At 43.9% G+C, this 20,438-nt stretch overlaps 1 protein-coding gene across 1 annotated transcript in view; it reads right to left on the bottom strand.

The window, feature by feature from the left end:
- The window catches only part of LOC130576187 (ras and Rab interactor 3-like), a 153,480-nt gene that overhangs the window by 13,370 nt on the left and 119,672 nt on the right, over positions 1-20,438 (bottom strand). The window contains exons 22-25 of the mRNA XM_057370646.1: positions 11,809-11,881; positions 8,857-8,948; positions 3,487-4,971; positions 1,163-1,471 (exon numbers count right to left, since the gene is read on the bottom strand). Coding sequence (XP_057226629.1) covers positions 1,163-1,471; positions 3,487-4,971; positions 8,857-8,948; positions 11,809-11,881 — 1,959 coding nt within the window. The remainder of the gene's footprint in view (positions 1-1,162; positions 1,472-3,486; positions 4,972-8,856; positions 8,949-11,808; positions 11,882-20,438) is intronic.

The following is a 20,438-nucleotide window of genomic DNA, read 5'->3' as shown; positions in this document are numbered from 1 at the left end:
TCAACAGAGAAATTCCAGCCCTGAGCTGAGGTGTGATATATGCGTAATGTACCACCAGCATCAGAAGGAGACTGTGTGGGTTTTAAGGCTTGTAAGACCTTGATCTAAATCAAATTTATTCTAAAACTTCACACAACTATTTTAACAAAGTTACAGCAAGTTCCTCACATATTTCCAAATCTCCTCATAATACCCGAAGACAGTGAGGGCTCCTTTCCACCCTGCTGCTAAGGCTCTGCCCTGGAGTGGTTTCTTGYTCTGCTGTTAATGTGTCTGAACTGGTCACTGAACCTTACTGCTTACTATTCAAGAGATCACCTGGAGGTGAGACTCAGCAAGGATATTACAATCCCTGTATGAGTGCTCCAAGGCTGTTCCCAGTACAAAATGCAGCAGAACAGCTAAAATAACCTTTGGCAACCGTGAGTTCTTGAACAACCACAGTTTAYTGCAAATTAATACCTGGCTTCTCTCCAAATTCAGGCATGGCTGGTCATCAGCTCAGAGCATACAAAAARGGCTCTTAAACTGGCAAGGCAGAATGCTGCAGGAAGGGACTTCCTGGTCTATCTGCAAAGATGTATCCTGTCTGCAGGCCAAGGATTTAATTTTTGCATTAGTGGTTGGCCTGAGGCCCATGTTGTGTTTATACTCAGAGCACATACTTCCTCACACTGAAGAAGTGGCTTTTAGAATTTTCTGGAACATCAGGAATTAGTAACAAACTACTCGTATTCTGCATCTCCTCCTCAATTTAGGCAAAACTTTGTGAAGTCTTAATCAAGAGAGTTTTCCCAAAGACCCATTCCTAGAATTTACCATTACTCTGCTACAAGCTGGGACAAAGCCCTGAAGACATTTAGAGAGCTGTGTGAAGGCCTGTGCAAAAAGGATATTACCCATAAAACACACTCTTACAGGTAACTAGTTTTTGGAGTTGTGGAGCCTAAAGTTAAGCGGGTAACATCTTAAACCTGTTATTAGTGCAGAGAACTTCACTGTCCCTAATAATCCCATTCTGAACACTACCTGTGAACAACTGATTCCACCAACCATCACTGCTACCTCCAATGTCAATATTGCCATGCCAGCTGTAWCATATAAACCTTTGGTACACGGAGAAGGACCTGTGATGGACACCATTGCAATAGAAGTGCTGTACCTGGGTTTCCCTGAGCCATGGAGTCATAGATGAGCTTGCAGGTCTTCAGCAAGATGGCAATTTTCTTTTCTGGAGAGTAGGTCTTGTGCATGGCTGCGAACTTGTGAAGGATTTTTTCCAGCACAACAGTTTCAGGCACACTGGTTGTGATGCCCAGGTCAGTGGTAGTTGTGTTTTGGATCACAAGTTGGTTCTCTTTCAGCTGCTGTAAAGATCCATCCTTGGTGTGTATATCTTTTAAGGAAGAATTAATGGCTTCCTTTAGAGGTTTCAGGACACATTTGTACAAAGCCGTCTCAGCAATCACTTCTGCATAGAGAAGGGAGAGCAAAAAAGCACATAATAAATAAGTAATGCAGTACTACTGGTGCAAGTAAAAGTCCTAAGGAAGTATGTGGTTGGCTATTCAAACACTACTACGTAGCTGTGAGAAGGGAACAGAAATTACATCCCAGAAACTAAACCTTTTGTTACCAACACTATCCARAAGTCCTGGATGGGCTGGAGATGAACATCAGTGTGTGGTGTTTGTCACTGGAGCTATAGGAGATCTCCTGCTACCAGCAGTCCCTGATTTTGCCTGACTCCCAGCTGACCAGAACAGCATTGTCAGGCCACAGGAAAGCCAGCTCTGGGGAGAGAAGAGAAACCTGGCTTAACTGTGTTTTTTTCACAGCCCTGTCCTTACAGATGCCCAGATGTGATTCATCTCATGTCCCTTCCGACCTCTCCTGACTTGTTTGAGATGTTCACTTTAGTATCAAATCAAAGCACCCCTTTCTCCTCAGGGATGGGAAAGCAGCTGCAGTCACCAGCTCAGAGACAGACACCAACATCTGCTCAGAAGTTTCTAACCCTTACTGCTCAAGGGACTCTAAAGTACCAATCCTTTAATATACCTCTTACGCCACCTGAAAGGAGGAAATTGTATGTGTGGGTTGAACATTTGCTTAATATTTGGCAGGAGATGAAAGGARGCATAAGAGACTGTGAGAAAGTCTGTTGTCTGACTCCTAGAAACTGAAGGCAGAACTAGAGGGACTGCAAGTTGTTGCTCTGAGGTGAAAAGGTCATTGGCAAAAGAGTTCATCAGAGGAACCAGAGAGCAGTAATATTTATGTATACAAAATATAACTATTTTAAAGAGTCCAGAGAACCAGTCAGCCTGAAGCAGAACAAATTCAAGTGGTGAATCTTCTACAGTGGGAACCCATGTCCTCCACAGAAGAAGACAGTTCTTTCAAGGCTGACTCAGCCACATTATCCGGTTAGGAGCTGTCAGTGGACAGGGTTAGGTACAACCAGGCACATCTGTGGGAAGGTGGTGGGATGCTTGCACACACGCAGCTCTGCCAAACATAACTAGGACACTTCTTTCTTCCTCCTCTCCACCTTTACTAATCAAGATTCCAGACATATTTCTCTGTGCTGCCCCAACACTTCCTACCTTGAAGAAAGAGGTTATTGGGACAAAGATTGCAGGTTTTGCACAAAGTACATGAGAAGTGAAACTGCCTGTTCCCTCTGCTAGGTATGGCAAGGGGCTAGCAGCAGGTCAGCTCTGCTGGGGAGTCTGCAGGATCATGTGAGGCTTTTGCTGGGTGAGAAGGAAATCAGCAGAGCCTGCTGAGACTGACAATGAACTGCCTTTTACTCCTGGCTCACCACTTAGCTGGTTCCCACCTRATCCTGGAGCTGCAGGAACTCCTGGAATCCCTGGTCACCTCTGTGGTTCACACCATATTCTAGATCTTCCAGATCCCAGCTTGTTTTAAGCCGACTTAGGAATTCATAAATAGYGCTGCATTGGTTCTCATGTCCTCCATAAACAGTTATAACTTTTCAAAGGGGAATGTGTATGCATGCATGCACACTTTTYCCAGCTGTGCAGCTTTGATTGGGATAAAAAGTCCTACAGCTCTTTTTATATTCCCTCATGGATGTGCATTAAACAGACCAGTCCAATCCTTAGCAATGAGAGAAGCAGCATGTTTTTCTTCCACAGAATATGAGTGAGAAGAATGAAAACACCTGTAAACAGTTACATACATATATGTATGTCTCACACACACAAACACACATCTCTTCTTAACTCTTAAACTCTTCCCTTTAAAACTTTCATAAAGGGATTTTTCCCCTCATTGGTGTCCAGGTTTTAGAGCAGTTCTCCAAGTGCTGGCCACAGAGCCGATGTCAATTCATGCCCCTCAGCTTTTAGGAGATGATTTATAATTCTGTAAAGGAGAACCTGTGTCTGCATAATTCTGTCTTCCTCCTCACCTTCCCAAACCATGCCCAGGGATGAATAAACCACAATTACCTACCTAACTGTTCCTCGGTGTAGGAGGGTGGGTCTATCAGAGATTTCAGCTCGGTGCTCTGTACTAAGTAACTCTTCAGCTGTGTCATCATCAGCCGGATTTCTTGTAGCATCTCCGTGCTGGAGCTCTGCTTTGCCATTGTCTCTAAACTGTACACTCTGTAGTCCCTCACCAGGTTTCCAAAGTATGAGTCCTTGTCCTGCGCCAGCTCCACTATCTTCTTCTGCAGCTTCCTGTCACTAGACAAGAAGACTGTGAAGACGTTGGACAGGTTGACCAAGGACAGCCTGTTTTTGGCCTTGGCCAAGATCACGGAGCGTGTCTTTTTACTGGATGAACCACTCAGCATCTCCAGGTCATCCTCTGTGCTGCTGGTGGAGTAGGAGTCTGGCTCAGATGTTGATGCCTGAGCCGTGGCGCTGCCTCCCAGGTCCTCCAGGGACAAATGTGAACCTTTCAGTTCGGCTGAGCTGACAGATTTGTGGCCTTGTCCCGGTTCAGTCTTGGTGTGAGTGCAAGTGGCACCTCCTGCTGCAGTAGCTGGGCTGCCCTTGCACACAGCCTGTGCTGAGGCCACAGCCATCTCTCCCACTGTCCTTTGCTTCRTCTGGCAGGAGTTGGGGGTCCTCGGTACCTGGGAAACCCTCTTCCTTCTTGGTGGTGGAATAGGAGGCACCTTTCCTTTCTCAATCRCATTGCTTTGTATCTGAAGCATGTCCTCCTTCTTCTCTGCAGGTTCAGGCTTTGTCTCCTGGAACTGGGACACAGCCCTTTTGGGAACCTCCCAGGGCATTTCTGCAGCCTTTTTGCACAGCAACATTTTATCTCCGCTCTCTGTACTTGTATCTTGTTTTTCTTCCGTCCCTTCCCCTTTCAGTGTTTCACAACTTTCAGAGTTACCCCCACAGCTCTCCTCTGAGGTTCTCTCACTGAGCCGCCTCCGCGGGGGGACAGAGGGCTGGCAGGTCTTCTTGGGGCTCAGCACTGAGGGCTCACTGACAGAGCAGCTCTGCTTCCTCTCTTCCTCTTTATCGTCACYGCCCTCAATTTTCATTTCCTTGATGCTCTTTCCTAGCGGCTTAGTAAGTAGCTTGTTTTCTTCGGAGGCAGTCATGGGGTCCTGTGGGAGCTTCAGGGAAGGTTTTTGAGCAAGTGCATGGGAAGGTGGAGGTGGAGGTGGCCGTCGAGGGGACCTCTTTTCAGTCAGCATGATGGCAGGGGCAAGATCAACGCTCTCAGCCTGGCCTTTAGGAGAAGGTACATCTGRAGGAAAAGGATTACTGCACTCTTCTATAAAAATAGGATTCACAAACCACAGCCTGTCATTTCCTATTGACAGCTCAATTTCACATGAGCAATGGTTTGTGTTACTTGCAAAACACTGGGTAGATCTTAAGCTGTCTGCCTGGGCAGTGCTGAAAGCAGAGTCTTTTGCCGGGTGGGATAAGTCTTGTCTTCTTCTGTGGTTTAAGCAGGAACCCCAGAAATCTGTCAAGAGAAAGAAAAAAAAAAAGACAAAAAGAAAAATGAGAAAAGAAAATTGGAGAGAATTTTAGCTGCTAATGATATGTAGGAAATCCACTTTTTGTTAAAAGAAGTGGTGCACAAGCTGTCAAACCTTTGCACAAAACAGTGTGAAGAAAGGATTGCCTGTTTTATGTGTGTAAAATGTTTCAAGCCAGGCGATAAGCTCAGAAATTTCCCCAGAATTCTCTCCATTGCCAATATTAGGACACCTACCTAGTGAGAATTGTTAATGCTGTTCAGCATTTTCAGTACAAGCAGGAAGGTACAAGTAACAAATACAAATGGCTGTGAAACAGGGTCTGTGCTTATTCAATGATCATTGCCCTCCAAAAGCAAATATCTCTGAATACCTGAGGTGAGGATGTGAAGACCCTAGGCAGGCTGTGTCTCCCTCTTGTTCACAACAGTGCAGGTCTGAGATAGGCAGCCTGGATCCAACATGCCCCAGGAAACAGCAGATGAAGATGACTCTGCTGTGCAGCCAGCTCATGTGGCAGTGTGTTCTGCACAGAGGTGTGATCCTGCCTTGCAGAACAACCAGACCGGAAGCACATGATTTTAAACACCTTCCCCAGATTAGTATTACCATTAAAGACGCTAGCTCTGGATGATTGTTGCCTTTAGAAACGGTCATTTTGCCTTGCACCTTGCCTTGACACTGCCTGTGGGAGTCAGAGGGGAATGATGATGAAAAAGACTACAAAGGGATGATGTATGATGAAGGGCTAAGGAACAGTTAAGTACCTCAGTGCATTCAACTATGACTAAAAAAGAAAGATGGTGTTTCACATGCAAGTAGTAATTTCTGTCAGAAATCTCTTATTATAATTTGTCTTTCAATAACTGTTCTAAAAAAATTTTAAAAGCATTGGTGCATTTTTAAAGTAAGTTCAATATCACATTTAACCTTTTTCCCTTCCCCAAAAGGCAAGGTTTCAAGCCTGCCTTACAAGTCCGATTGCTTACAGTCAATATTAAAGTCCTGCTGATCCAGGATCCCCAATGGAAGCATCAGGAAACAGGATCCAGCAAACCTCATATGTTCTGACCAAGGAAAAGGATATAAACCTCTGAGGTTATTCGTGGGGTGAGGACTGTATAGATGCCCACAGATTTAGGGACAAGGGGAAGATGGGAAATCCTGGAAACACAAGAAAAACAATACCTAAATAACTATTTTAGCATGCTTAGTCCCTGAGCACAGAGATGACACTGGTGGCACACTCTTTGTGGATTTCAGGAGCCACAATGGGGCTGCCACACCATGCCTGAAGCCTGGCCTCTGCTTGGTCTCCCTGCCAAAACTTCACATGCTGGGCCCAAGAGAGGGTGGATGGGGATGAACACATGTGAGATGACCCTCAGTGCTGGGTATGGGGTGCAGCTCTCAGTTCAAGAAGTGAGCTAAAAGACAGTCTATTCCCATCAGGGTAAAATTGCCTATTTGGCCTCTTGCAGCCTAGGCTAGTGTCCATGGCAAATTCAACTTTATAAGCACATCAGCATGTTTTCTTAGGGTGACTGACATTAGAATAGCTTTATTCTCTGATTTCTTACTCTGAGAGGGAGAAGAACAAAGAAGCTTAAAATAAAAGTGTTGCCAGGAGCACCAGCACTCTTGACAACAGAATCTGGGAGTAGATGTGCAAATGCAACCACAAATACTAGCATCACACTGCCAACCCCCTTACATCTGAGACTGGCTGGGGTGCCCTTTTCCTTAAGCTTTCCAACTCTACTGGGTATCAGCAAATGTGGGACAGTGGAAGTTGCTTTAAGTCAGAATATAATTCTGTGAGGTCTCATGGACRGAGAAAATGGTTACTAAACCAATCTACAGAGGGGAAGTTGGTAATTTTTCTCAGTAGTGGTCAGGATAAGGCACTGTGATGAAAATGCAATGCTCCACTTTGGCTGGGAAGGAGCAGATGATGTGTTCCTATCAAGTTATACGGCTGCCTCACACTGCAGGGAATTTCCCACAGCCACACTGTCTCACACTGCAGGGAAGGCCTTTTCATCATCTCCCGTTGCTGTCCTGGACCTTCCCTTAGCTTGCAGAGGGATTATTAAGCAGTTCTTAGAGACTTTGGCATGTCTGTGATGGTATGTGCGCTCTCTGCAGTGCAATTATGCTAATCCTCCTGCTAAAATAACTTCTGTACCAGCCAGGTCAGGACTAGGGGGCCTGCAATACATCCTCTGTGACAACACACGGAACAGCCAGATCCTTTGTGGGACAATTCAGCTTGCAGATAGACRTCTCACTTCTAGCCCCTTGAAACACATTTCACTTTGAAATAAATACAAAGCAGAACATGAGAATTTCAGGCAATGCTATATTTCCTTTGGGAGTGCCACTTTGCACAGCACTTGTTTTTTGTGTACCCATTTGTATTCACACAATTTTGTTCCAGGAAGCAATAAACAGCATCAGTCAGAAGCTGAGCCTGTTCGACTCTGCTAAGACAACATGGCATTTCAGGAAGCTAGCATCATTTCCCAGGAAGACTGCACGCAATGGCAGGTTTTCTTCTGTTGTCAGAAACTTTCCTGGTATGAAATGACAAATTTCCATGACAAGCACCATGACAAATAAAGTTCCAAGCCTCACTGCTTTTATGACCACCAGTACAGGAGAGAAGGAAAAAGGCTACAATCAATATTGCTTTGATGCTTGTGCTTTAATTAATCTCTCCTTTCAGGAGTTGCTGGAAACTGTTGCCTGAATCAAGATAGTCTCTGCTGGCTCAAATTAGACTGAAGATTGCAGATTCATGATACACTTCCTACATTTTAATCCAAATTTCTAGACTTGTTATAAAAAGTTAAGCATGCAACTTGCTATCTCAAGTTGTAAAGTACCTTTTTATAAGCAATAAGTGCTGGCTGGACACTCATATTCAAGGATGCTTTGACAAATTGGAACATACTCAAAATAGAGGATGCTGAAAGTGTTAGAGGCAAATCTGTTGGTCAAATTCAATGAAGCTGCCTGAACTGATCCCAGTGGGGTTTGCCCCTGCCTTCTGGGAGGTATGACGCAGAAGATCCAAAAATAGATACCTGAAGGCTCAGAGTGCTCTAATAAGTATCTCTAAGTGAGCTAACTCTCAATTTCTCCATTGTTTGGCTATTTTCAGCATCTGAAGGAAAAMTGAAAAGCCAAAGAGCATAAAAGTGCTGCAGTAGCTCAAGTGGAGTGTGTTAAAYGGAAAGGAATAGAAAGGAGAACTCCTTTGGTTGACAGAACTGCTTTTCCTATTGCTGTAACTTTATACATCTCATCTAAAATTTGCTTGTTTGGTGCTGTMACTAAAAATAATATTCCATTTTGCATGTGATTAGTGTGAGGTGAGAGAACATGTTGGGACGATACACATTTCTCTACCAACTAAAAATCCTGCAGGAGGAAGCAGAAATATCAAAATTCAAAAATATCCCACTTTCATCAGCATTGCCCCCACACATCAGAAGGAGAAGCTGCAAAGGTGTTTTCCATATAGCTGTGTTTTCCACAGTAGTTCAGATGCCAGCTGCTTCCAAAGTGTGTAAGTTATCCCGAGAGGTCGTGCTGCACTTCAGCTGGTGGAAGCTGCAGCTCACACAGACCGTAGGAACCACAGCTGGACAGAGACCCAAGTGGAGGCTTATGGCCAAAAGGGCAAGTGGCCTTTTTGTCAGCATCCTTCTATGAACATCAAGAGCATGAACATCTTCCTCCGACCTCCTCAGCTATTCCAAAGACATCCTTGTTCATCTCTCTTCCAGTTACATTACGTCTGTGCAAGGCATCATTGTTCTCACAAGTCCAAGTGAAAAATCTGACTGCTTTGAGGGACTTACCTATCCCCAGACCAGAGATAATTTCAAGTTCTTGAAAGCTACTGGCTTCTAATATTGCTTGTGGCAGCTTCAGGGTAAAGGGCAGCAAATCCCTGTAGGAAGAAACAAAATGAAAAAAACAGCAAAAGGATAAACTCCCCTGTTAGGAATTCCAGACTTCACTTTGTTTTAGTGACTGGCTTGGCTCACAATCAGCTCTGTTTTGCAAAGTCGTGGCTGGTAAGGAATCATAGACATTGTACTGGCCTGGGTTGCTCTGATTTCACAAAAGATCACCATCTTCTGTGGTGGTGCTTCATGCCACAGCACTGACTTCATTGCAGTGTCTTAGCTCTGTCCTCTGAAAACAGAAGGAATGCCTCTCACCTCAGGGGAGGCCACAAGGGTTGAAATATCTTCCCATGAAAAGTGAGGGGTTGCAAGTGGCAATTATTTCAATAAGAAAAGCCAATCTCTTTGATGTGGAAAGGATTTGAAGTCCCTCTTCTTTCTATTTACTCCTCTCTCAGTACCCTGMTTCCTCTTTTAAAAACCTGTGTAAGTGTAGGGCATGTAAGGCACAGAGGGATTAGGAAAAGAAGACCCTGCCTGGGGAAGAGTAACCCCTGGGTGAAGGGACACAGTGATGAAGTGCTGCATGACACTGAGAAAACACATACCCCTCGACTCTCCACTCTCAGACTTCTGAGTACTTGGTTTCTGGGATTCAGTATTTCTACTGAGAAAAAGACAGAGTTTCTCCGAGGATGTTAGCTGGCTGTCACTGAAACACACCCTGAGTCACAAGCAACTTAGCACAGCACTTGGTCTGACAGTGAACTGTTCAGGTTTGCCTCTTGCCCAGTGACGATTTACCAAACCTGTTCTTGCCTCAATTCCCATTCTAACAAGGACTAGAAAAGCCAGTCCCTAAAAGATAGCAAGGAATGGTGCAGGATCATTTTACACATAGAAGATTTTCCAAAGTGTTCTACACGGTACAAGGAATTATTATGGAAAAACCTGACCTTATGAGTGGGAGGTCTGCTACACAAATGTACATCCCAAGAATGCACATGACTACAGACCTGGGGAGGCCCTGTCTGTTGACAGATAAATGCAGGGGGCTTGATTTTGACCTTGTTAACTGATATATGCTGATGTATTATGTACTCCATGGGTTCTCTTTCACTGATGAGCACTCTGTTGTCACACTGACATAAACTGGTGTGTTGTGTGGCTTACTAAAATTTTTCATGGCAGATATCAGGTTTAAAAGAGGAAGGGGACTTGGTTATTTTCATGTGTATGAATAGTTCCCTTCTTTTTTAAAAAAAGAAAAATACATTTAAAAATCAGGAAATATTAGGACATTTGCCCTCATAGAAAAAAAAATTAATTTTATTAATGGGGCAATAGCTTGCAGACCACCCACTGAATCAACTGTTACTGGTGGGTAATATATCCATGCCAAAATTTGTTTTGAGAAGAGCCTGTCAGTCCTGAAAAGCTGTTTCCAGCTATTCATAGACAATTTAGTACATCCCTGAGAACAGACCTCTACATTCACCATCAAAGAAAGCTCTTATGAGCTGCCWGTAAATGGTAGGTCAGTGCCTTTTTATTACCTGATTCTCTTAGAAAATTATTCCTTTTTTTATCTTGTCTTTTGACCATGACCTGGGAAATCACATGAACCATCTGAATGTGTATTCAACACTCAGAAATCACATCAATTACAGGAACTAACAGAAGAGCTTTTCTTTCCTTCTCTCTGAGACTCTTTCTCAAGCCTTTTTGCAGGAAAGCAGAAGCGAGCATATTTTCTTCATCACCAGCCATTTTACTAGAAATGCCCAATTCCATTTTGCATTTGGGCTGTTCCTTGCTTTAGTGAAACAGAGATCTTTACATAGGCACAGGGGTTAATTTATATTCATTCTATAGGGTCTATGCACATCTAGCTGGCTCAATGTCTATTAACTGATGAGGATGAGGCAGAGCATGGTCTCTTGGATGAGGGTAGGAGCTGTGGCCCAGCAGTGTTGAACTTGGCGGGCTGCAGAAGCAGCTCACAGAACAGAGGGAATATGGCTGGCTGGGTAAGCTGCAGCACACCGTATCCTACCCCGGATAGACTGATCCTATTGTGTCACCCAGCCCAGTGACTAATGTGGCTGCCTTGTAAACATATCCTGAATCTCTTTCTCCTCTGAAAAGGAAAWAACTGCTTTAAGAGTCATAAGTTTATAAGAGGAGGCTAGAAGTGTATAACCGAGTCACAAGCAGGCCTGCTGTAGCAGGATGGGGTAAGTGGGCTGTGGAGGTGTATAGTGTACCAGGCACAAGGACACAGGAGGCTGCAGGCACAAGGGTTTAATTACACAGAGGGTTAATCAGCTGCTGATCAAACCTTGCTCTAGTGAAAACCACCTTACAGGTCTTTCCCATCTCTGTACCCACTATCTTTGGTATTTCTGTGCTGTGCAAACAAACACTTTGTTTWAATTTTAAATTCTGGCTAAAGAACGTGCATTGTTTCAGGACTACTTTCCTTGACAGATTCCCCATAATTGATTAAGTGCTTGGAGTCTCCCACAGGCAACAGTCCATTAGCAGGTTTGCTARGTTGCTACGAGGTGTGTGTGAGTGTATGCTTAAAGCTGTTTTAAATAAATAGTTCAGCTGGGGGCCGTCTTCCCCCTGCCCTCCTAGCCTCAGTTCTGTGCCTCTGGTGTTTGTGGAATCAGCCCTATGGACAAAGCTTTCAGCTGCAGRGACAGCTGTGCCTGGCTAGAAACTGGGTGATCTGGCCCCACTGTGGATACAAACATCTGAAATATCTTCTGTTCTGGCAGGTTGGAAGTTAGCAGAGGAAACAGACAGGTCTGAAATAGGACTGGGTACTGGGGAAGGGCAGACTGGAGGTGAGGGCAAAATGATTGTGCCGTGGAAGAAATGAATCCAACTCACCTGCTGACACAGTAGAAAGCAATCAGTTTAAAAACATCCTCAAATACAAGGACAGATCCTTCCAGGTACAGGACTGGTGAAAAACAGAAAAGACAGTCAGCAACTGTTTTCTTTGATCTATATGATAAAAAAAGCAGGTGGGTTTGGCTCACACATCTTGTGTTCTGTGACTGTTCAGTAATTGCAGGGACTAATGTGAATAAGCATAAAAAACTGGCTTCAGGTGGCCAAATGTAACAAGATTCTTTAGGGAGACACTAGAGAAGAAATATCTAAGCCTGGCTTTCTGAAAAGTTAGCTAAAGATATCCAAGTGCTGTGACACTAACAGAAACAATGGGAAGAAAAAACTGCCAGGTCACTTCCAAAGGGATCATTACAAGCCCATCTGTCTCTAAGGATGTGCATATCTGCAAGACATATGGGAATGACCTTGTGACTCCCCATGCTGGAATCTGGTTTGTTCTGGATGGACAAAGTGCTTTGAAGAAAAAAAAAAAATTAGAAATTACTGTTTCATTACAACATGTGTGGGCTCTGACCTGGGTCACACAGGCAGTGTGAGCAGAGCCTATTTGTATCTCTTCTGTCTTCTCCCTCCAATTGTGTTATTCAGTGACTGCACTCTCCTTTAAGTGGCAAAATACAATCCACACCATATTGCAGAGTTCTTCAACATGACCTCCTTTATGATGACATGTATTTGGGCATTGTGTAGCCCAAATCTCACGTGTTATTATTGAGCTTTTGGCTTTTAAACTAGAAAAAATTCACTGGCTGGTGGTGAAAGTTTCACCGACTGATAATCCAAGGCAAAGATGTGGATCTGCAGGAGAGACGTGTCCATCTTTGTTTCAGCTTTATAGTTTCACAAACTGTCTGTGCCTCTTTGTGCATGGCACACCACCACAAGAGACCCTGACCCAGGGTAAAGAAATCTGCAGTCGATTCTCAGAAATGCCCGCTTATTGGTGCTAAAGAGCCACCCCCAGAGCTGCCCCAGGAGTGTGCTGGGAGTCCCTGGGGAGCAGCACCAGCTCCCACCCCCATGACACTTCCCACAGATGCTGTACRTCTTCCTTCACACTGTTCCAGCACACAGATCAGAACTGTGGACAAAAAGCTCAGCTACTGTGAGTCAGCTTCCTCAGTGAGCCGTGATTCACAACCCTGTGAGCTGTCTCCAGCCCTTTGCCATGCCTGCCTGGTGGCTATTCCCTGCAAAGCAGGGCCCCCAGCACCTGCAGGAAGGAGACATCCCCCTGCCCCTCCTCTTCCACACCTCTCTGCACAGGCTCTTGTTCTCCAGCCGGCAGATAATCCCACTGGAAGGAAACGCTCAAGATTGTCACTTGTTCAGGTTCATATCTCATTCTCCAAACAAGGCATTTCCTCCTTTTACTTCTCCCTTTGTTCTAGCCCAGGCCCAGCAGGTTGCTATTTTGGGCTGAATACACCAATGTAGGCATTTTTTAAAGACACAAACTCCATGTAATTCTCAAAAGTCATTCCCAGCATCAATTTATGTTGGATCAGCATGAACAGTTTAACCTCAGCGTATGCACCCACACCAGACTGCAATGTGGAATTTAAAACATACTTCAAGCAAAACAATCCCTTTCCCTCACTTTTCTCTCACAACTGGAAAAATCATGTTTGGCAAGTTTTTTCTTTTTCCATAATAAGAATCATGTTTCAGTCAGGGATTTTCATTAAACATCTACCATGAACAACTTCTGTAGTATGAAACCCATCTGCTTTGCAGTTCTGACACAGGAAACAAAAACAAAGACAAAACCCAGTCCTGTTCTGGAGAATGAACCAAAACCCAAGAGTCTCACTCCAGTCTCCAGCAATTAAATAAGGCCCTTTGTACAGTTGATGGTTTCAAGGGAGTTTTTTTTCATAAGAACTGTATGTTCACTTTGGCATTCTGAGTTGCAGGTATCCATAAACGAGCAGGCTGCATCTGTACCTGTTCACATACATAAGGAAATTGCTTGGATTGGGAATATTGATTCTTTCTGTGCCAGGAAGCTCTGCCACTTGGGAGCTTGAATGTTAGACAAAAAAATAGTAGTCCGAGCCCCTCTATGTTTCCACATAGAAGTGACTYGCCACTGCATAGCTTCTTCTCCTCACATACATAGCTAAATATCATAAAACACCACAAATCACCAGGAATTACAACTAAAGAGGACTAGGTACAAAAAGCTGCTGAAGCATAAKGACAGAAGTTTTCAGCAGGTGGTGTATATAAATAGGACTGTCCCTGTTCTGAGAGGTCACAGAAGGCGACAAAACCGAGAATATTTCTCAGCAGGCTGGAATTCATCATACAGAGACCCACAGCTCTCCTGGGACATTTTTGGGCAGCCTGCAAACGAGTAAGAACAGATGGAAGAATCATAATAATAGTGCTTTGGATGGGTCATTACTTGAGGTACTCACACCATCAGGACCAATACTCAGCCCAAAATTTATTCTGAACAGTGGCCATGTCATGCAGCCTGAACAGGGCTGCCATGGCTACTTGGATCTGCTCCCAGCACAGCACCCATGGGGGAAGCTTTGCAAGTTCCTGGGGGGCTTATCTTCCTTGGAGAAATTTTAATACTTTTCTCCTAAGCTGTTTTTGTCCAGACACCTGATGACACCAGCAGGCATCACTGATAAGTAGTACTTTTCTTTTGGGTGGCAGATGATGGGTTCAATTCAGGAACATTCCTTTGGGAATGGTTGTCGCTCATGTATGGAGAACATTATGTGCATCCTGTTGAATCCTTCTGATTCTTGGAAAGACAAAGAAAATAGCTCTGCTGACTGTTGGGGACAATATTTCTCTCCCCCAGAGCCACTGCTGCCTTTAAGACACCCTACTCTGGGAAGACAATTAGGAAGAGGTGATTTTCTCTGGCTGTGGGTGTGTTGTAGGTAGCTGGGGACATTTCATTGACATGAGAACTGCTGTTTAGAGAGGGATCGTGATGCTGCCATTTATAGGAACTCATGACTTTTGCAGAATCTACAAGCAGACATCTGCCAGACTGCTGTAATCCTGATGAAAACTGTAGAGACAAAATTCACCYTTCTTGGGCTTGTAAAACTAGACCCAGAGCACCTGAAGAGCAAGGAAATACCTACATCTCACCATAACAGTGCCAGAATGTCAAGAATATGATCAAAAGCAAGAACAAAAATAGGCTGGGCTCTGTGAGCCAAACATTGCCACAGCTTGTTGGGTTTTACCTGATATTTAGAAGCCCACAGAAAAATGTCACCTTCAAGAAATAAAAGGGGAAATGTGTAGATCAATGGACAATTTTGAGTAGCCTGAAACAAAGAGATAAGAATTAATGGAATTTTTTTACGGGGTGACAGAAGCATTAGCAAMATGAATTAGTGGTTCATTTGTGACTACATTCTGTTTTTGTGTCAGTAAGTGAACAGAACATGGCCAGGTTGTGAACTATTATATATAGTTATGATTGTCTCATCTTGCCCATTGAAACAAGAGCCTGCTCTGAAGAGTGTTATCTTTAGGCACTGTCTGGAATCTGTATTCAAGTTCCCTTTACTCTTTGGATCTCCCCATCATTTCTCCATGCAGATGCAGATGTCTTTGAGTCACACTGTCCCTGAGCATTCTGCCTTCCTTTCCTCTTCGACTTTCCTCTGCAGAACTGTGTTTGCTAGTTCCATTGTTTTAGTCACATGGACAAACCAACCCAATTTCCATCTTACTGCTTACACAGGCTCATGGGACTCAATTACTTCAGCTTCTTCTTCTCTAGGGGCACTGTTAGTCCTATCAACTTGGTTTTTCATTTGTTTTTGGTGTCTGTGTAATCCTTGAGAGACATCTGCATTCAAAGACATGAATTCCTTATTCTGCAGTAGTTATGTTGACTGAGGACTACTGAGAACACAACCATCCCCAGAAGCCCTGCTTGGATGTGCTTAGATGTTCTCATTTTTCCATTAGGTGTTCTGGGAAACTGAGATTTACCATTGTGTGTGTGATTCCACTTTTCTATTTTCAGATTATTAATACATAGTCTCCTAACAAGAGGTATTTCTCTAATACGTCTCTTGTTTGATTCCACAGTTGCTGTGACCTTTGCAGTACGCACCACGGGCCGCTTTGCTTCTGTTCTGCTACCCTCAGTAAGCAAACCTCACTATGAAGATGGGATCACTCCAAAGMAGAGTCTACCAGAATTCCTAACCCCAGACACTGCCATTTCTAGCTGTTGCAGGTTAGCAGTTTCCTGCCACTGGGAAATGAGCCCTGAGTGTTTTAGTGGAGGGCTATCGTGGCTGCTATAGCCCCAGCGCTGAGGTTGTTGTGCCTGTCTTGCCTGMTGCACTTTGCAGGAACGTGTGACAGTGTGATATAATTCCTTCAGGTTATTGTTTCAGTTCCCCAGATCKAGACCTTATTCATACACTCGGCTTGTGATGGTATCCAAAACAAGAGCTTTAACTGGATGTTACTAAAGAAGGGAAATTTAGACTTCATTGGTAGAAATCCTTATTGCAATTAGGGTAACTTTCTGCAGCATCTCTGTTTGGAAGTTCCTGTCTCTAGTATCTGTCTCTAGGATTGTTTCTTGATGACCTTGTGGACTGTATGATCTTCCAGAGCTGTGGTCTTGTAAAACACTGCCACTGTTTATCTATTTTCTCTTCTCAAGGCCTTTTTATTTATTCTGTAATCTGGCGCTTCTTCCACACRATGTCTAAGATGTAGTTTCAGTTTTGGTTGCACAATCGTAGACTGTCCTGGTCAAYCAATGTCTGTTTTGTCTTTCTTGTCTTTCCTAGTGATTCTTTGCTTAACTGCCAGTTGTTTCTGGTTTTTTTCCCTCATTGAGGAAGGGCTGAAACTTCCCCAGTTCAAACTTCTGCCTGAGTCTTCTGTTGTGCATCCAACTCATGCTTTCTYGAAGGATTTCAATTTTATGGCTTCCTACAGAGTTTAATCTTTCTGGCCATGATGAAAAAAATYGCTGCTCGTGGCAGTTCCTGGGAAATTGGAACTAATGAATTATGAAAGTGATAAAGTGTTAATGAGCTTGGTTCTAGAGTAGAAGAGGAATCTATTTTTARACTGTGTTCTTCACTAAATATAAGCCTGTTGTGCAGAACAAAATGTTGTTCAAGAAGATGCAAATCATAGGCTTTTGTATTCTCCCAGGCTGGGGCTGAGTAGCAAGGACACTCTGTAGAGATGACTGCTCCCCTTTACCCCATGTGCATGTTCTGCTCCTAAGAAAGAGAACTGTCCTCACACCTAACAGCCACGGGGGTCCTGACCACTCCACTGTACTTTGGCTCATCCCCCTTCACCCAGCAGATGGGCAGCACCTCAGTGTCCAGTGAGATTTTATGCCTTTAATTCAGTATAAAATCCTGGTGCTGCCTGGTCTCGTTGTCTCTGCTGCAGGATGCTCGAGCAGGAACGTGTTAAGGGCATTTTGTTGCTCTGTTTCCTCCTCACTGAGATCAGTGTTTCAGCAGGGGATGAGAGGTGCCTCTCACAGGTACTGCAAGCACAGCCAACTCAGCTAAAAGAGAAGTGTCACAGTTCCTCTACAGTGCTGYTCTTAAAGGTATCCATGTGGATAGCAGTGCCAGCTATTTCAGGGATGAAGAGCAGAGACCATGCTGGAGAGCAGCTGTTCTCTTTCAAAGCCCTTGCCTTACTTGTTAGACCCTCAATCCCATATCTCTTTCCAGGCATGGCATAAACACAAAGTCTGGAGAAATTCCACCATTTCTTCAGCCAGAGGCTGGGGAGATCCAGGACTTCTTCTCAGGGGAATTCCCAGGACCAGATGTCAGTATGAGATATAGCTGGAGATTGAGATGTAGCCGCACAGGGTCTGTTTTTGCAGGAATATGGGAGAAAACACGGCCTGAAATACCGAGGACTGAGATGGCTCCCAGGGACACCCAGGGGAGTAGGATAACACATTTAATCAATGTGGTCCCTGCAGTAAGCAGCTGAGCAAGAGCTGGGATCATTGCTACAGAAGTGACATTTTTGTAGGTCGTTCAGCATCCACTCGTACCTTGCAATAGCACAATGCAATTTATGTTGCCCAGCTGCCCATTCAAACTGTCAGGGATGAGGCCCAGGRCTGACAAGACAAACTGGATATAGATACTTGTACATTACTCTCAGAAGGCAAATTTCCTTGGTAAAACTTTGTGAAGCAAAAAAAGCATTCAGATATATAAAGGGTCTCCCCTGTGCCTCATGTAACAGGAAACAATGCTGTGATTTGAAATTCTGGGGATTTAGATCTTAGCAACAATCYCTAGGTCACATGGATAATATTGAGAATCAGTCCTTATGTGAAAAATGTATGCTATCACACAGATGTATTTTATTAAAAAACATTTTTCTCCATTTACTTTGGAGAAAAGTTTATTTCTCTGTCTCTGAGATACATCATGAAGTACCACAGTGTTGAGGTTATGCACACAGAAAAAGGAAGTTTGCTGAGTGTTTTCAGGGAAGCCATCCAGTATTCAGAATCACATTCTGCAGGAGAGACTTCAGAAAGAAAGGCCTTTCCAAACAAGACCATTTCCAAGGGTGAGTGATGAAAAGGAATAACCCACTCTGAAATGCCAGAGGTCAAAAGGGTGGACTTCAAAATAAGAAAAAAATTACATTTCTGCTTTCTAGAGTTGCAATTGCACCTAGTTGTCAACCTGGTGAAAGAARCTCTTCTGTTTCCTGCTTCTGAGTGGGATAGATTGCACTGTCACTGACTTTGAGGGTCCTACTCATAGGTTAAAGTGTCAGGTCCTTAATGTCCTCATTTCACTTYGAAGAGTATCTTATTTACCTCATTTAAAAATCTAAACTGTTGTTTATTAAGCTCTATAAGATCTTCAGATAGCAAACACTCTCCAAGGACAAAATTATCGTTTGTTTCAGTCTAACCACTGAGACAAGGGCACTTGCATTATGGGTACTGATTTAGAGTAGCTGTTTTAAAGCCAGTAAGGTTTTTGGGTTGTGCTCAAGGTACTAAGCAGAGCAGGGTAAGACAATATTATCCTAGAACAGCACGCATAGTCTCTAGCTCTGATTACACATAGATTCTGCATCACGCCTCTTGGGAGTGAAAAATAAGGCAAAAAAAAAGCCAAAGTAAGGATTAACAAAGCTAACAAGACCCTGAGGGCTTCTTTCCAACAGGCTTTCCCTACAACCCCGTCAGTTTAAAGCTTAGAGTAAAAATGAATGTGTTTATATGGAGAGAGGGGAGGTAACTCTGAAGGATGAGAGCTTAAAAATAATAAAAAAAAAATAATAAAGCTACCCGCTGTAAGCAACCAGAATGTTTCCAAAACATTCTTGTAMATCGCACAGAAACCTGGCACTTTTACATCTTGAAAAAGCAGACGCACAAGTGTTTTATGTTTTAAAATAAGCAGTGTGTCAAAGTGATGTGGAACACAGCTCAAAAAATGAGCAGGACTCAGTGTGGCTTTCTGCTTTCCCCTGTGCACATCTTCATTTAGAAGAGAAATGATGGACCTGCACAACAGGTTATAAAATGTGTCCTCCCACCATGTTTTACAATATCTCCCAGGCCTGTGGTCGCTGTTCTTGCCAAACCAAAATTCTGGGCTCCTAGTTCAGAGCCGTCTCCTGAAGGGAACTCCTTGGCTCTAACCCTATTTTCAGGGTTAATAGTGACGTGGATAGTAGAGAACTCATCCTTGGCAGACTGACTGATCTTGAGAAGATATCTAGGTTAGACATCCTTAGGGGACTAGAAATCATTCAGTGTCTTATCTCAAATCAAACCACAGACAGCAGACTAGACAAAGATAATGTCTCCTGTGTCCTTATTACAGCCCACACAGAGGTGGCCTTTGGTCTGGTACTGCCTGTGGAGGCAGATGAGATCCAGCAGGAARCAGCAGCAAAACAGCATTCCCAGAGCTGAAGGTCAGGGCTGGGGCAGAGCTGCCCATGCCACGGAGCCGACTCACTCAGTGGGAGGTTTTTCATGCCAAGAAGCTGCGTAGGAGATGGCCGACTTTTCCTGCTAATGAGAAACACGCACTAACAGGAGAAATTAGCCCTGCCGAGCCCTGGGTGATGCAGGCAGATTGTTATCTGTGTCTGAGAGAGGCTCAGCTGAACATAACTAGGGTAGCTCGGCATCTTACAGGCAGCAACAGGAACCACATTAAGAGACAACATTCATCAGTCTGCTCTCCCTAACAGAAAGGTGTCTGCCACCCTGAAAAGAGTCCTTTACTCTGAGGAAAACAGGAGATGAGCTGCATGCCCAGAGGCCTCCTTAAGTGCAGTTAAACTCCTTAAGATGTGAACTTTAAGCTTATCTACATATTCTGCTTTTCCAATCTCCCCGCTAAAAATACATAAACTTTTAGTCACCAATTTGCTAATCCTTGAAAAAAATAGTCTTGGACAAGTTTTGCTGCTGAAATGTATGGTTTGCTTAATTGAGATGGAATCAGACAGTTTTGGGGAAAGAAGAGAAGAGCGATCTTCTGTCCCAAGGGTGTTGATAACTTGTTATTTTTTCCAGCACATTTCTTCTTTTTTCGGGCTTGTCAGGCCCGGAGCTGACA

This window comes from Malurus melanocephalus, unplaced genomic scaffold, assembly GCF_030028575.1.
Source record: "Malurus melanocephalus ecotype Western Australia unplaced genomic scaffold, MMel_1.1 scaffold_129, whole genome shotgun sequence".
NCBI classification, from domain to species: domain Eukaryota; kingdom Metazoa; phylum Chordata; class Aves; order Passeriformes; family Maluridae; genus Malurus; species Malurus melanocephalus.
Note: the sequence above shows the minus strand (reverse complement) of the source record. Positions and strands in the feature narration are given on the sequence as shown.